This window comes from Epinephelus lanceolatus, chromosome 15 (genome assembly GCF_041903045.1).
Source record: "Epinephelus lanceolatus isolate andai-2023 chromosome 15, ASM4190304v1, whole genome shotgun sequence".
Classification (NCBI taxonomy): Eukaryota; Metazoa; Chordata; class Actinopteri; order Perciformes; family Serranidae; genus Epinephelus; species Epinephelus lanceolatus.
In genome coordinates this window covers 9,701,672-9,719,392 of record NC_135748.1, presented here as the reverse complement: position 1 = coordinate 9,719,392, position 17,721 = coordinate 9,701,672, and the positions used below count along the sequence as shown (strand labels likewise).

The following is a 17,721-nucleotide window of genomic DNA, read 5'->3' as shown; positions in this document are numbered from 1 at the left end:
CCTGTATATTCAGCAGTCTATCAACATATTGACCCAGGGAAACATACATTGAACATTTAACCTCAATTAAACCATTGTTTATTCAGGTAAAACTGACGGAGCATTAAGCTCTTTTACAGGAATAGCCTGAGTTCACATTCAATGGGGTGGAAGGATACAGATATATAATGTGATATCAATTTTAATGAAAAAAACAAATAAGTAGCAAACATGTCTATTAAGAATTATAAACAGTAAAAAGGTGAGAAAAAAAAGCTAATTTACCAAGCTCTGTACTGATCTGAGGAGTTTCAAGGGATAAAAATTCCTGTGAGCATGTGTCATAAGAGATGGATTTGACTTTTGAAAGAGAGGTAGCTTTGCTACTAATGCTTTATAAACAAAAAGGAGAAAATGTTTTTCCCCCTGTCAGTGAGAGAGCACCATCCCACATTCTGATACAGCTCACAGTGGCGAGTAATAAAACCATCCCTGGTAATAAAACAGATGGAACTGTGGAACACTGTGTCAAATGATTTTAGTGTGGACTGAGCTGCATGCATTCACAAAATATCGACATTATAGTAGATTGAAACTATGTAAGGAGCCTTTGGACTTTCCTTAATGAGTCATATTAGGGACTGTACACATGCCGCGTCTTTAACCGCCTGGAAAACACAAAGTCAGGCGCTATGTGCGATTTTTGCCTTTTCTGTGCCAGCTTTCAAGAATGCAGAGACAGGTTGCGTCTGAAGTTGCTAAGCAACCACAACAAGCACTGTATCATAGCCTACTTACATGTAATCCTGAGTGTAGAGTTGATTTTCTTCCACGTGCTGTTTTTTAAGTGTGTATTAAGCACAATATTATTATTAAAATATTGTCCGTGAGACAGACGTAAAAGTCTGGATTGCCCTGTTCTAAAGTGATCAACTCCTTCTCCACATCTATCACAGACTGATATTTATGGAAGGTGGAAAAGCTATTTGTCGGCTGTGATTGGTTGTTCCTTGTCACATGACGTGCGGTGTATGCTGCTGCGTTCCAAAAGTTCAGCTCTGATCCAAGCGTGTAGGGGAACTACGGTGGCTAACACGAAAACGCAAAAACGCAAATGGCCCTATCTAAGGCCAGTGTTTGGTTTGTTCGTTCTCGGTTCTGTATGTAGACATAAACGATTTATTCTAAGGTAACCAAGACACACACACATTTTCAGGTCTTCGTAAACTTATAAAAACATAGTTATGAATATTGTATTCCCTTTCTGCCATTAATTCCTACAAACTGGACCTTTAAGAAGACTGTGGGCCAGAGGTGTAATTTGAGGGGCAATGGTACCTTCCCGCCTTCCTATCCGCCTACTTCTGGCCCCCTTGCTCGGATCACACACATCTTCTTTCTTGACCTTTATTTTGATCTCGACTACACACCTGAAAAGTTTTGTGACTGCATCCTGCACAGATGTGACATATCGCTTTGAGAAAATCTGTCCACAGACAGACATATAAACAAAACAACATATAAACACCTGGCAAGATACTCCAAACCACTTCTGTGGTAGTTCCCCCTACAATTGGTGTCACTTGGACCACATTTTACCATGATGACACACACACACACACACACACACACACACACATACACAGACCCAAGAGTGAAAACAATACCAGCTGTCCCGACGTTGTTGCCGCTGCTATCAAGCAATACACTGTAAGCTATAATGTGTTAAACAGTGATCTTTAGAGATGTTGGTAGGTAGATTTTTTAAAACCCTTGGACAGGCTTGATGTTTCCCCATATCTAGTCTTAAGCTGAGCTCTCCTGCTTCCCATGGGAGTATTTTACGAACAAATATAAAAGGTAGATAAAGAGTTTATTTGTCCTCAAAGAGGAAAATCTTTTCCACATCCAGTGCATACATAGCACAAACAAGTAAGACATACAGAATGCATATCACAGATATGTAAGACACATAGAATTAATACACAAGAGACAAAAAAAAAAACATGGATTGGCATTCCACTCACCACAGACCGAATTTCAAATCAGAAGAAGGTTCTTCTTCTTAAGATTGTGAGAACAAAGCTCCTGCTGCAACTAGAAGGAACGTGGATACTGGGGGAGCGGATGATCTGGGTTGTGAGTGCTTTGCAGATCAGGGATGAGGTAACAAAATTAGTTAGGTTAGGAGATGGAGTACCTATGAGTTTGCCGGCTAAATGAGCTATCTTGAAGAGTTTACTCTCATTATGGGCATAAGGAAAAAACAGATGGCATCATACAGAAAAAGTGGCTCAATACTGCAGGAGAAGAATAAGATGGGGTTGTATTGACGGGTGGTTTAATTTATGGATGGCTGTAAGTGTCTGCTGATAGTGTTTATAATTGTTCATGGTATGCTGACTGAAGCTGAGGATATTGTCCAGTGAAGTGCCAAGATATCCAAGAGACTCCACCACCAAATATGAGAGTGGTGTCCATTTTTTCATTTAACTCTGGGCATGAAAGCAAGTAAGTGTTTTTCCCAAAACGTTCTGCTCCTTTACACCACACCTGATGGTATATGAGATAACTACAACATTGTTTAGACAGAAACACTAACCTCAGCATTAACAAATGGCTCTATCCCTACATTTCCAAGCAAGAGTGTTTAGTGCAATGATAAAAATCCAAATGTGTGAATATAAGACTGTGGTTAGCACCTACTGAAGCAGGTGGGAAGTAACAGACTTCCAAAAGTGGTACTTGGAGACACAGATATTGTGGGCGACATACATGATTATCCAAGCCGCGGTCCTGGTGCAAGAAAACCTGCAAGGAACAAAGTAACACCATTACAGTGTCCTGACGTTGGCAGTAAGTTGGTTATTGGCCGGGTCTGCTCTGACTGTGGGTGGTTAGAGAGTCTGATTGCATCTTTGTGGTGGTCTGCAGCCACAGTGTCTGAGTAGGTAGTGTATTCTTGCCACCCTTTCATCATGTTGCACATATGTTGCTATAGCCTACCAGCATACAGCAAGTGGCAGTAAGGTAGGATTGACCCAGAACAAACAGAATAAAAGGAATTCATTCTAATCTAGTTTTTGATCCAAACAATACAAGTCATTGTTCCAATAGTGACAATTGTGAGGATTTGAAAGAGATACAAAATGCCAAGTGCTTGATCAATTTCTCATGATGGGAGGCCCAGCAACCTGAAGGTGCCTTTGAAGATGAAAAGAATTATAAGTGGAAGGGAAAAGATCTTGAGGCACTTTTATGTAAAACAAGGTGATGACGTAGATTAAAGTCCTTTTAATATGGCGTGATAATGGTTAGAAATGAAGACCTCACACTTTCGACCTGACAGGGTCTTTATCAGGGCAGAAAAGACAAAAGACATTCAGTATTAATAGAGGCAATCCACCAAGAGTAAATTACTGTAAAACATGATGTTTTCTCCTGTGTTCATTGTTTAGGAGGTTTTTACCATGAGCTGAATTATTTGCAGAGGTCTTCTCCTCTCCAAAACAAACGGACCTGGTGATTTTAACCGGTAAAATGGCAAGTTGGAAACAGGCCGCTAGCCGAGCACCTGCTAATCTGTACCACGTTTAAAAAATAGAGTTCCTCTTTAAGTATGAAGCTACCCTGGTGTCACCAGACTTCCACTGATTCCATGTACACTCAGTTGCCAGTTTGTTAGGTACAGCTTGCTTTTTTTCTCTGATAACATAAGATCCATGTCATGATCCTGGGTTCTGTTCCTCATGTGGTCCTCCTGGGTGCATTCTGTTTCTCCTTTGTTCCTCCTGCCTTCATCCTGCGTTCACCCTGCATTCATCCCTGTTTATTGTGTTGGTTTTCAGTTTGGTTTTTGTTCTGCTTTTGTTTGGATTTTGAGTTGCCTGCCTTTACTGGATGTTTTCGACCAGCTACATTAAAGCTCGCCTGTTGTTAAAGTCTGTGGTTTGCATTTGGGTCCTCCTCTGAACTGAAACGTGACAATCCAGATGTTCTAGCCAGTGGTGAATTTGTCTTTTCTTGTCTGATGTAGAAACATGGTGGTTCAAACATGGCAATCTCTGTGGACAAGGACAGGCTCCCTGGGTAGATACATTCTAATTCAACCATAACACAACGATTCTTATTTTCAGGTGATTTTACGCAAAATAAAACATACTTATTATATTATATTCCATGTCTGCTAATATAGCCCCCTAAATCCTACACACTGTACCTTTGATATAAATAATGGTTGTACAAATATGCCATAGGCCACTTTTAAGAATTTTTACCTCTCTGACTCTGAGGAATAAAGAGAAGTGGGGAGCCTCTCACCAATGTTGCAGCTGTAAGGCTGCAATACTGCTCACAGAGTGCAATCACATCAGCAGGGTGGCCAGGAGGTACACAATGTGGAGTGGCTGTTGACAGTCAGTGACCTTGAAAACTTCAGCAGGAGCCAACTTTTTTTCAGTTGACTTGCTGGCTGACCGTCCACACATTGTCTGAATTCGCTGTTGCTGAGCTCTGTAGGAAAAAGGACCAAGTGTTTCATTCTTCATGTGGCACATAGAAAGTTGGTCATAGGGGGAAGAGCTGGCAGTGAGCAAACACCTTGATAGAACGTAGTGATGGGCAGACTGATTCTTTTCACAGTATCTGTTCCTTCAAGTTGGTCCATGAAAATGTATCAAACCCTTTGAACCTTTTGAGTTTTGATACTTTTTGCAAAGTACACATTCGACAGCTAGCACTGCACGCAAACAAAACTTCTCTTCAATGCATTACAAGTCATCATGAATAAGTTTATATCAATAAAGATAAAATATTCATTTTAATGCATTGACACAGCATCCCACTTGAATGTAAGTAGGCTATGTTGGCCCAAGAGAAATGGGATTTGCATCGATTTGTCATTCTTCCTGGGCAAGCAACAGACGTCCCACTTCAAGAGAATGGTTCATTCAGTCTTGTTCAGTAAATACCACACTGTCTGGACTAAAGTCCAAGTCAGTTTCCTCTCTTTCCCTCACTGTGGCAGGCAGCATGATCAGTACTAACAGTAACTAACAGTAAACAGGTGAGTGAGGGAAGTCAGCGACTTATGAGCACTCAGACATTAGACAGGCTGATCCACTAGGCCATATACTGGACACTAAAAATAGTTGTTCAAAAAGATTTGTTCGTTCACTTTCGCCCATCACTACTAGGACTGTGAAACAAAGACTTGCAGAAATTAAAAGGAAATGTAATTACTGAGAAAAGATAGAGGGAAAAGAACCACAGAAAGATACGAAAGAAAGAGTAGGAGTGTGTCGAAGAATATTCATTAGGCTATTATTTAGAGCAAGTTCACACAAGCCCTAAATATTCAGAGACAGCAACACTCCTGTCAGCTCCTGTCTGGATGTAATTAGTTTGGCTGAATGACAGTACAGTCGCTTATTCTCTGTCTCACCAAGCAACACATTCTCACTCCGACCTTGTCACATATTGACGTTTGGGTCATGGACTTTACACGTCCACATATGATGAGCAAGGTACCCTGGTTGCATTGGTTGTTGACGTTCTTGGACACTGTGTAAAGTTCTATTCTTTCAAAACAGGAAATTTAACGTTTACATACAATCTATTTCAAAATAAAATGCACTACGTCGCTACAACACCGCAGATTCACATTTTTTTTCCTTCAACAACAAAAACACATGGTTAGATTTCGGCAACAAAAGCACATGGTTAGGTTTAGGCAACAAAAACGTGGTGAGGCTTCGGCAACAAAAGCACGTAGTTAGGTTTAGGCAACAAAAACGTGGTGTGGTTTTGGCAACAAAAATATGTGGTTAGGGTTAGGCAACAAAAACATGTGGTTAGGTTTAGGCAACAAAAATGTGGTTTGGTTTAGGCAACAAAAATACGTGGTTAGGTTTAGGCTACAAAAACACCTGGTTAGGTTTTGGCAACAAAAACATGTGGTTAGGGTTAGGCAAATGTTAGATTTAGGCAACTAAAGCACATGGTTGGATTTAGGCAACAAAAACATGTGGTTTGGTTTAGGCAACAAAAATACATGGTTAGGGTTAGGCAAATGTTAGGTTTAGGCAACAAAAACATGTGGTGAGGTTTAGGCAACAAAAGCACGTGGTTAGGTTTAGGCAACAAAAACACGTGGTTAGATTTAGGCAACAAAAACACATGGTTGGGTTTAGGCAACAAAAACATGTGGTTAGATTTAGGCAACTAAAGCACATGATTAGGTTTAGGCAACAAAAACATGTGGTTAGGTTTAGGCTACAAAAACACCTGATTAGGTTTTGGCAACAAAAGCACGTGGTTAGGTTTAGGCAACAAAAACACGTGGTTAGATTTAGGCAACAAAAACACATGGTTAGGTTTAGGCAACAAAAACATGTGGTTAGGTTTAGGCTACAAAAACACCTGATTAGGTTTTGGCAACAAAAACATGTTGTTAGGTTTAGGCTACAAAAACACCTGGTTAGGTTTTGGCAACAAAAACATGTGGTTAGGTTTAGGCTACAAAAACACCTGGTTAGGTTTAGGCAACAAAAACAGGGTTTGGCTTTAGAATCATACGGGACACACCACTCTCTCGGGTGAAGGTCAGTGTTAGGATGGTTGGGTTAGGCAACAAAAATATGTGGTTAGGTTTAGGCAACAAAAACAAGTGGTAAGGTTGAGGCAAATGTCTAAAAAATAATAAATAAATAAAAAATTAAAAATAAGAAAATGTCTACAATCAACCAGACCAATGTTGTGTATTTGGTTAAACTGTGTGCTTATGTTATCCCAAATGTTTCCAACAATGTTCAAACCCAGAGAAGTCTGTCATTTTAATCAAGGACACAGGCCATGTCATTTTGTCACTATCACCTGTCAGTGGCATCATATCCCTGGCTTTTTAACTGTATGTTTGAACCAGATAAAGGATTTGAAGTCATCGTACATCTTGATCATAAGTTATCAGAGAAACAAGCTGAGCAAATGTTAGTGGCAGCTTAGCTCCAGCCCCTGCTGTGCCGAACAGCATTGGAGAAACATTGATGTTTTAATGTGAAACTGCTTTATTCAGTATTTATACTGGTTTATATCACCATGTCTGTTTGATTTGTAGAGGAGGAGAGCTCTGCAGATATTTCCCCTCATGGTATAAACCTCCTTAACGTCTGGATCTTAAGTTATCAGAGAAAAAACGTGAGCACACATTAGCATGTGCTGGACTATCAACCTCTCCACAACAAGCCGAACAGTGTCAGAGAAACACTTATTAATAAAGTGAAACTGTTTTATTCAGTAATCTTAAACGTTTTTTTTTTATGCCAGACCATAGCTATAAAATGTCATCGTCATCATAAGGTTGCCGGGCAAGAAAGCAAATAAGCATATTCCCTAAAATGACAGCTCATCCCAAAATTGTATGTGATGGTGGCACATCTGAATATCAGATTCTTACTCTGTGTAATTGTGGAACATAATTAGGGCTCACTGTTTGCAATAGCAATTCAGTACCTGAATCGCTGATGAGCCATTTAGAGCCAGCAGCATCACCCATCCCATTTGTGTCTAACTGAGACCATTAGGAATAATATTGTAAATTAGGTGTAAGCTCAAGTGTGTATACAGTGTGTAGCTAAATATACAGGGCTGAGAATAGGTGTGAAAGTATTTATGGTCCTACATTAATTCAGCCAAATTTCTGTGATGGGAGGGGCTCACTGGATAACTGCTTGGTATTGCTCACATTTTCACCCACAGCCACATCTTGGTATGCTCTCCTCTGTGGATGTGCAGGGGAATTACTAATTTCCCTTAAGGTAAAGGAGGACTAAGGGTGTTTAAAATTCCTGTACGTTTGAAAATATCACATATATCCTCAAGGAAAATAGCACAATCATTACAACAACTGTTGTCTTAAGGTTCCCCCGGTGGAGACCTGCAGCCAGGCACTCATGGGAGATGTATTGAATGTGATGTACAGTGGCATGATTGAAAGGAAACAAAGAAAGAGGCAGTAGGTCTCCAGGATGGAGGTGTGCTGTTATTAATTTGGACTCAGAGCACCCTCAGAGGATGAAGTTAAAAGGCAAACATAGTGTTTCGCCTGCAGACACATCCGTTCGTTTGACTGGGCTCCATGTAAATCATTTGAAATAACTAATATTCTGCAGGTGGCTGCCTGGAATAAAAATGACATCATTGACTCGCTGTCCACTGTTGTGCCTCGTTCGCTAGAGGACGCTGTGTATCTTAATGGTGACGTACAGCTGACGTACTAGGAAGTGTCTTGCAGACAACAACACTGCAGCTGGTTTATCGACATAGAAAGTGTTACATGCTATGGGAAAAACAGAGGGAAAATGAAATAATGATTTGTCAGCGACATTTGAAACTCTCCCTGTAGAAACGTTGCGGTGTGGTGATATAACAGCAAAAGGGCTGAACAAGTAAGTAAGTCATGGCAGTGTTATTCCTGTGCTCTGTCAGTGCTGGTTTGGCTAACGCTAGTTAGCGAGCTAGGCTGGTTTCAAACCCTGAATTAAAATATTAAACGCTAAAATTATTTGTTTTCTCCGTACCTAAACTAAAAAAATGTTAACTAACCCTGTAGATTGTCACTTTTGTTTACAATACGTTAATGTGAGAGGTAAACCTTAATTTCTCTTCCTATTCGTGTACCTGTAAATAACGATAAATATAGCACCAAACTCCGTTGTAAAAGCTGGCAATATAAAGCCGCATTGCTTTTTGCGGATATACAGAACTACCTGGCAACACGACATCTACAAATATTAATTAAAAAGACGTTTCTGGTAAATTCGGCACACATATTCTCAATCAAGTAGCAGCTGTATTTCTTATTTAGCGTTATACATTACGCGCTGCATGTCTAACGCTGATAACGCCGATAACACCTAACATAGAGAGAGCTATAGTGTAAAGTGAAAAATAAAAAGTGAAATTGTACTGAAATAAAGAATAGGCATATTAAGTATTGATGCCGAATTACACAGGAGTCTATACAGACTGGCACTGGCTTTTGGGGAAGCGTTTTACATTAACATTTGCCAAAGAAATCAATTACACATGAAACTGCCACTTCTTTTCAAGGAAGTGTGGTGCAGTGTTTGTCCTTGCAGAGAAAAATGTCTGAAAAAGAGAAGTTACTTTTGGCTGGGTGTCAGAAGTATCAGCTGACTTAAACAACATCACAAACAAATACTTCCGTTTTCACTTAAAGCCTCAGGTTTATGATTTCTTGTACTTTGTGACCTGAACATGGATATTTCTGATCATTATGCGGTTATAGGTGGCAAGTCAGATGGGTTATTTTAGAGACCTTTGGAATTAAAGTAGATTCTACTTTCTTTCTTTCTTTCTTTCTTTACCAAGAACTGCTGTTTCCTGTGTTTATGATGTAGGTTTATTATCACTCTGACACTCAGGAAGGCAGAGACATCTTCAAGCCTCTCCAATGTCCTCTGGCTGTCCACCCCAGTCACCAGCTGTGGCAAAGTCCGAGGTAGCAGTAGAGGGAGAATGCCCGCTGCTGGCTGCCACCTTTGCCTACTGGGACAACATCCTGGGCCCACGGGTGCGCCACATCTGGACGCCAAAGGGAGACCAACTGATGTTCCTCAGCGATGGAGAGGTCACATTTTTGGCCAACCATACACTTAATGGGGAGATTCTGCGTAGCGCCGAGTGCGGCGCCGTGGATGTGAAGTTCTTTGTCCTGGCAGAAAAAGGCGTCATCATTGTGTCTCTCATCTTCGACGGCGAGCTGAAGGGCGACAAGAACACGTGTGCCTTGTCCATTATCCTGCCTCAGACAGAGCTTGCCTTCTACCTGCCTCTGCACACCATCTGTGTGGAGAGGCTAAAGCATGTTATCCGCAAGGGACGCATTTGGATGCAGAAGGTACCCTGATCCCTTGACTTCTCACGCTTGGACACAAGAGTAGACAAATTATTACCCTTTATACACATAAACCTACTTTAAAACCTGATCTATCCTTAGTTCCTTATTTGAAAGGGGTGTTAAGTAATCTATCACCTCTGTTTTACCCATTTGGGATGGCAACAATATTGGCAGAATAATAAAGTTGCAGTCTCCCAACACAGAGGACTAAATTAGCTAATTAGGTCTGAGAGCTCCTACAGAGAAAGCTAGTGAGGAGGTAATAATAGGGGTGGGGAAAAAACGTGACGCACAGCACTAAAAATATATCACCATAGCCGACACTGCTGTAAAAGTGGGACCACTAGGTTGAATGTCAGCCGTAAGTGTGCCTGTTTATTAATCCCTTACGTTCTGCATATGTTTAACACATCCCTGTTTGTTAGTTTGACCTTTTGAATAGTGTTTCTCTTGTCAGAGTCTTCCCCTGACATAGTAAACATTTTAGTAGGTTTTTTTTATTTTGCCCTATGCACCTGCAGTTCAGCCTGTTTGGTGCCAAAACCTATATCATCTTGTGTTGCTTTGAAAACTTAATGCATCAGAGGCCTCATTGCTGGCAAATACTGCTTACTAACCTCAGAGCTGGGTATCGATCCTCTGTGCTTTTTGGCACGGACCATAATGTATCTGTATGTATGTGTACCGTTAAGTGTCAGAAGGGGTCAAGTACAGTTGGCATCGAACGTCTGGTCAGAATAATAATAGCCTTGTTACTTCTAAGTTGTTTTTTGAGCAGATATTTTCAGATTTAAATCATTATTTTGCCTAGATTTTATTGTTTTATTAAAGCAAAGTACTGGTACAACTGTGTGTATTGAGACTTAGGGCTGGGCAATATGGAGAAAATAAAATATCACAATATTTTTGACTAAATACCTCAATATCGATATTGCATTGATATTATAGGGCTGACTATTGGTGCTTTCACAAATACTTACACAATGAAACTTTTGATAAATAATAATCAGTAATGTGGATATAATGACTTTTGCCCCGTGTCCACCAATGTGAGAGAGGACGCACCTGCTGGTCTGTGTGGGTAAATGAGAGGAAACATATTAATAACTACAGTATATGAACATATTCCTCCACCATCATCGTTGTTCAGCACTTGTACGTGTAAGATGTGACGGTTGTTCTTAGTGGTATTTGTCCCTCGTCCATGGTGATTGAACGGCTGGGTAAGAAGTGACAGTGATGAGTGCAGTGTTTTTACCCAAAGTTCAACATTTTATTTTCTTAGCACTCAAAAAAATTGCAGCACTTAAGGCAGTATAGACACTCAGCACCTCATCACACTGCTGGCGTTTGTAGTGTAGTGTAAATACATGGCACCCCCACCATAGAAACATTTTTAAAAATAAATTAGTGTCAGGAAAACACACTTTGGTGGGCACAGTCCCTAACTAGGTAAAGGCATATCATATAAACAGCCTGGTAAGCTCAGAAAATTACATCCCTTAACTATAATACAGCCTTTTAAACCATAAAAAAAAGAAAACACTGATCTAGTCTCGTGTCAAGATATTGATACAATATCTATGTATCGCCCAGCCCTAACTGTTTTTTAACCTTTTTTAACCGAGTGTTTACAGTTGCTGCTAATTTACCTCCAGGAAAAGTTATTTTTCATGATGTGTTTCATGTTCCAACCAGTACTGGAATCTGAAGGCAAATATTGGCCTATGAGAAATATGAGTTTTAAAAAAAAAATCAAAAAGCATGGAGCCCCTAATTTTTTTTAAACAAATTATGACCAAATAAAGTACTGAGCAAGTCATTTTACATTTGAAAAGTAAACTTGTCCATGCTGTCTGGAGGACAAACTATGTAAAACTGTGTATATCAGTACCTATCCAGTTTATCAGTACAGCTCTTATGGCTTTTATCTGTTGTGTGTCACCATGCAGAATTCAGTAGTAACAACACATCTTCATCACTTGTGTTTTTCATTTTGAGATGGAGGCTTCCAGCTTTCACAGCCAGTCTCACCAGGCCAACAGCTTGTAACACGCCCTTTATGGCGGATTGAGTAAAGTGCATTAAAATGCAGATCATGCCATTTAAAAGCCAGAAATCTTAGCCGCTGGCCCCGAAAATGAATGTCGTCAGTTTCCTCAGTCGACCGGCTTTAGTATCTGTGCAGTGCTTGAGGTAACTGTTTCCATTTTTCTTCAACTTTAGGGCTACAATATCATCTCAGTGCTGAGCTTGGAGATTGTCCCTATTATGGAGCTGCTGGCCTCTATGAAGACACACAGTGTGCCAGAAGATATAGATGTGAGCTGCACACACACACACACACACACACACACACACACCAAATGATTGAATAAATTTTAACATGACAGCAAAAGGAATATAGAGTTTTGAGATAACACTATAGATTTGTGAATAATTTTCTTGTCTATGGCAGAGTTAAAGGAATACTTCACCCACAAAATGACCTTTTGTATATCAGTGACTTAGCCCATGTTACGTTGAATTGGTAAAGAAAAAAACTGGTTTTCTTGCATGCCTCCATGGCAAACAAAGAACTCAAAAACGGACTAAATTTATCATAAATTGAAGTAAATGGGGGCCATGTTTGACAAGAGCAAAAATATGTCAGAACATATGTTCACAAACTCTCACACAACTCATGCAGTTTAATCCAAGTCTCATTTATCCAGTCGTGTGCTCAGTACTTCCCAAACACATGCATTTATTACTAAAACCTTACAATTTTAATGGAATGCATGAGCACAGTTCAAACGCACACACTGACCCATGTGCGCTACTCGTATGCAGAATGTTTTAAATAGTGAAGTTTTAGTGAAAATGCCTGTGTTTGGGAGGTACTGAGCATACAACTGAAAAAAATAGACTTGGATTACACTGCATGAGTTGTGTGAGAGTTTGTAAACGGATGTTTTGATATAATGTTGCTGTTGTTAAATGCGGCCCCCATTAAGGTCAACTCATCAAGAATTTTCTCCGTTTTTGGAATCTTTGTTTACTGTGGAGACATGCAAGAAAAACAAAGTTCTCTTCACCAGTTCAGTGTAACATGGGGTGAGTAATTGATATACAAATGATCATTTTGTGGGTGAAGTATTCCTTTAATATCTTACATCTAAGCATCATGATTTCAGTGATTGAATGTTAAGAAGTCAATATCTTTACTGAATACATTTACATGTGACTTTTTGAAGAAAAGAAAAACACCTCCAACTTTGTTAAAGTTCAGTCATTTCATTATTTAATTGTTCAAATAGTTTCAATTTCTTTGAGGATGAAATTTTACAGGTTCTCTGCCTAGATTACCACCCAGTGTGATTCAACACATTTGCTCCCTTCTAATATGCAAATGTGACAAAAAAAGCAGCACAAAGAAGCTCCCTGGAATCTTTCTTGCTGTTTCCTACATTGTTACACGTTGGTGGTTTTGCATCTTATTTTCATCACAGTGCCTGCAAATGTGCCCATCAGCACTTTTGTCTTTGTTGAGACCAATTTTAAAAATGACTCATTTGTTTCGCTCCCGCTGAGTAGATAAAAGACACCGTGCTAAATGATGATGACATCGGGGACAGCTGCCACGAGGATTTCCTCCACAAGTAAGCGCTCTCCCGTACAGGCTAATGGAGACAGATGATGAACAATACCCATTTAACACCCATCAACCTTCCGATGATGAGTAATGGCTCTCCACTTAGCCGAAAGTTTCCTCCAGAGAAAGGACGAAAGTTAAATCGCTGTTAGTGTTGAGGGTCCGGAAAGTCCATTTCAGCAGTGAAGCTCCCAATTGCTCAGAGTCGAACAGGATTAGCTCAGCATCCTGTGGTGATGACAGAGCATCGGCTCACTGGAATTTTGTTACCTCAATCTTAAGGCTATTTATAGCTGATGGAGATTTTTAATAAGAGAACAACAGACTGATTGTATGTTTGAGGAAATGTAACATTAAGTTTTAAACTAATCAGGCAAAATAGTTTTTCATTGTGACTTAAAGGAACAGTTCACCCCAAAATTAAAAATACATGTTTTTTTCTTACTTGTGGTGCTATTCATCAATCTAGATTGTTTCTGTGTGAGGTGCTGAGTGTTGGGGTTATTGGCCGAAGAGATGCCTGCCTTCTCTGTGATATAATGGAGCTAGATGTGCCAAAAAAAAAAAAAAAAAAGAAACATGGGAAAAATTCAACAGCAATGTCTCTTTCCAGGAATCGTGACCCATTTACGGAAGATAATCCACTGACCTTGTTGTGAGTTTCATGTTGTAACTAGGCTTGGGCGGTATCTGTTTTTTCATACCTTCCTGAAATTTCACCAGGGTATGTGGTATATGATGGTATTTGTGTGCAGTGCTACCAACCAGACTGGCAAGTTTGCTATGTTCCGCAAGCTCCCTTAGCTTTTTCAGTCTAATAAAGAAACAAAATAAACTCCCAAAATGACAAGGGATGTAATTTTCTTACACCTGTTTTCCTTATGAACTGGGGAAATTTAACAGTACACCTTCTAAATTCAAGTTTCAAGTCTCTTTCACCAAACTAAGACTAACAGTAGCTTTATTGTCTTGTTTACTCATCTTAAAACACACTTCATTCAAACTCGACAGAATCTAACTAAAACTTGATGAAAGAAAGAGCTTTTTTCCCCCATGGTCTCTTTCTTCCATTGATCCTAGCTGTTTACCATCCTGTAACGTTATCCCTATGGATGTATTAAGAGACCTGGATGAAGTGTTGCCTGCGGGGCCTTGATCACTTCTGTGAAAGTTGCTCAGTGGTACATGAAGCCTGAAAAGCTCTATTTTCGCGGTATGAAAATACCCACATAATTGGTGCTGCTTCCATATCACTGGGCCCAAAGAGCAAGCGCACTGGAGACTAACGCCAGATGAGCTGGCTGTTTTTGGTTTAGTGTTCCACTAACTTTAATAGCGATAAAATGATTTAATCTTGCAGCTCATCTCGACTTTTAAAATGTTATGGAACTGGAAGGATTAAATCCTGATAGTGAAATGAGTCATTTTTCAGGGTTGTGGTGCTCAAAAAAATGCATCCACTGATTTACAGAGGTCTCTTTCCCAATGTAAGTCTATGGGAAAAAGTCTTTTTGGGTTCAATGGTGACACATGACAGACTCGGGAGTTGTACTTCCACTGTTTGGGCACTACGAAAATTGGCTTCAAAGCCTGGCGCACTTCTCGGGGGCCTGGGTATCCCCACCACTCGCAGTTTCCATGTTTTTCAGCTCAGTTGCTTGTTCCACTAGTAGAGACTGAACTCTGGTGGCGCGTGCTGTGCACTACATACAATACATCATCAATACATCCTCTCTGTATGACTTGAATAAAGAGGTGAGCATCCATATTTTTGACCGTGCTGAAAAGCATACCGCCAGATATCTAAATACCCTGACATACCATAATACTGTGATACTGCCCAGGCCTAGTAAGAACTATTTTCTTTACTTAACTGCACCCGCAAACTGTATCACCGTGCAGAGGTAACCATGCATCTGCTTCAGTATGAGAGGCTTGTGCTCGTGACAGCACTAGATGTAAACATTTATGGCGTCCTCCTTAGTTTAGATGTAATGTTAGCTAGATGAGTAGTGCTAGCTGAGCTAGCGTCAGATGCACACTTCCTCTGCACTGTGATAGAGTTAGTGGGTGTAGTTTGGCAGAAAGAAAATAATTCTGACATGAAACTGCTCACAACAAGGTCTGTGGATTATCTTGAGTTACCAGATCAAGATTTCTGGAAAGAGACATCGCTGTTGAGTTTTTGAAATGTATTTTCTCGCACCACAAGCCGAGTGCCATCTAGTTCCATTATATCAGAGAGAAGGCAGACATCTCTACAGCTGATATCTCCAACACTCGGCAGCTCACAATAAAACAATCTAGATTAATAAATAGCACTACAGGTAAGATGGAAATATGTTTTTTTTTTTAATTTTGAGGGGAACTGTCCCTTTAAGGTATGAAATGGACTATTTAATACCTAAGAATATATTCAGAAGGTCAGAATAAGGAATACCAGGCAAATCTAACTCTTCACTGGCCCAGAGCCAGTTCCCATCTTGATTCCTCCTCCATATAAAGTCTCATGAATGTTTTTCGGGACCAGTTCCTCTGTCTCAATCGTTATTCCTAAAAGCTGTCATTAATGATTAGAGGAATGCTAATGGCAATAATTGGCTCTGATTTGTATGTCTTTGTCTCTGTGGTTCAGGGCCATCAGCTCTCATCTGCAGACTTGCGGCTGCTCAATAGTGGTTGGAAGCAACCCAGAGAAAGTAAATAAGGTAAATGTAACATATTAGTGGCAGCACACAGACAAATTTGTGATGCATCTCCATAATTTAAAATGTTTTGAAGTGCGCTATGCTGTTGTTTTGAGTTTAATGAGCCCCTCATGCACTTTTTCAGTCTCTGTTACTGCTTGAGTCGGGGTTTTGAATGTCTGTCTGGGCTTGGCAGCACAGTTACTGCTGCAGCTCTTTCCAAAAAGATAGAAATTATATGATAAGCTTCTAAAAATGGGCAGATATTGTAATTAAAAGAAGAAAAGCTGGCCACACTAACCAAGAAAGAAAACTGATATTGCACACTATGTGCTGTTTAAGTGATCTGCACCAGAAAACAGTCACTAACATTTTGCCCAATGAATATCAAAGGGCTACGCAGCTTTAATTTGAAATTTTATTGAGTTGAGGCCTGAACTGAGCACCAATTAAATCAAGACTTTTATTTGTATCTAACAACTTGCCTCAAGCTTCATGTCAGATTAAGGTCTATAACAAAAATGTGGCCTCTTTAGTGAGTTTTGAGATGGAGCTTGTAGAATAAAGGTGCTGACAGTGGGCACAGATCCACCACTTTTTAACCTAATAGCTAGGAAACGCAAGGTGGAAACAAAAGCCTGTTTATCTTCTGTCCATGTTTGAAAAAGAGGAGCCCTAATGCGGCATGGTTGTAGTTTGCACACCCATTCTAACGGGGAATTGTTGCAATTATGTCAAGCTGTAGCTATTATGTTTCCTGAAAGCAATTGAATACACCATGGTACAACTACCCATGACTGTCAAAGCATTGAAATCTGACTGTTTGTTTGTTTTTTTTGTCTCACAGATTGTACGGACTCTCTGCCTCTTCCTCACCCCGGCTGAGAGGAAGTGCTCTCGCCTCTGCAAGGCCGACTCTTCTTTCAAATATGACACAGGCCTGTTTGTTCAGGGTCTGCTCAAGGTACCCACCAGTTCCCTCTCATTATACATACAGTAAGATATGAATTAGAGCCTGGTTATTGTTCTGCTCTGCCTGCTCGTTTGATGTTGCCCAGTCTGTTGTTCTGACCTAATTTTTTTTTTCTGAATGAAGATATTTTTATTACCACACTGCATTAGATTCACATCTGTCTTGCATGCTGCGTTTTCTGTTGTCTTCATATGGTTTTATTTTTAATCATCCACCTACAATGTGCAAATTAAAGGAATACTTCTCCCATAAAATGATGATTTGTATATCAATAACTAACCCTGTGTTATGTTTAATTTATGAAGAAATCTTTGTATTTCTTGCATGCCTCCACGGTGAGAAAAATAAAATAAAAAAAAAAAGGTTAATGTTCTTGATGAATTGATGTCAAAGGGGTCCACATTAAACAACAGCAAAACTATATCAAAACGTCTGTTTACAATCTCTCACACAACTCGTGCTGTATAATCCAAGTCTCATTTATCCTGCCATATGCTCAGTACCAGAGGTGTGGACTCAAGTCACATGA

General features: G+C 39.9%; 1 protein-coding gene across 5 annotated transcripts in view; it reads left to right on the top strand.

Annotated features, from left to right (window-relative positions):
• Nucleotides 1-8,237: 8,237 nt before the first annotated feature.
• Nucleotides 8,238-17,721, top strand: part of c9orf72 (C9orf72-SMCR8 complex subunit) — a 31,478-nt gene continuing 21,994 nt past the window's right edge. For 2 of the 5 annotated variants that reach the window (XM_078174906.1, XM_078174905.1), the window contains exons 1-6: nucleotides 8,238-8,423; nucleotides 9,399-9,898; nucleotides 12,125-12,220; nucleotides 13,475-13,539; nucleotides 16,168-16,240; nucleotides 17,067-17,183. In XM_078174906.1, coding sequence (XP_078031032.1) covers nucleotides 9,452-9,898; nucleotides 12,125-12,220; nucleotides 13,475-13,539; nucleotides 16,168-16,240; nucleotides 17,067-17,183 — 798 coding nt within the window. In that variant the 5' untranslated portion in view covers nucleotides 8,238-8,423; nucleotides 9,399-9,451. Of the gene's footprint in view, nucleotides 8,428-9,398; nucleotides 9,899-12,124; nucleotides 12,221-13,474; nucleotides 13,540-16,167; nucleotides 16,241-17,066; nucleotides 17,184-17,721 lie in introns of all 5 variants that reach the window. The other 3 variants (XM_033643363.2, XM_033643362.2, XM_033643361.2) reach the window with 3 other exon arrangements.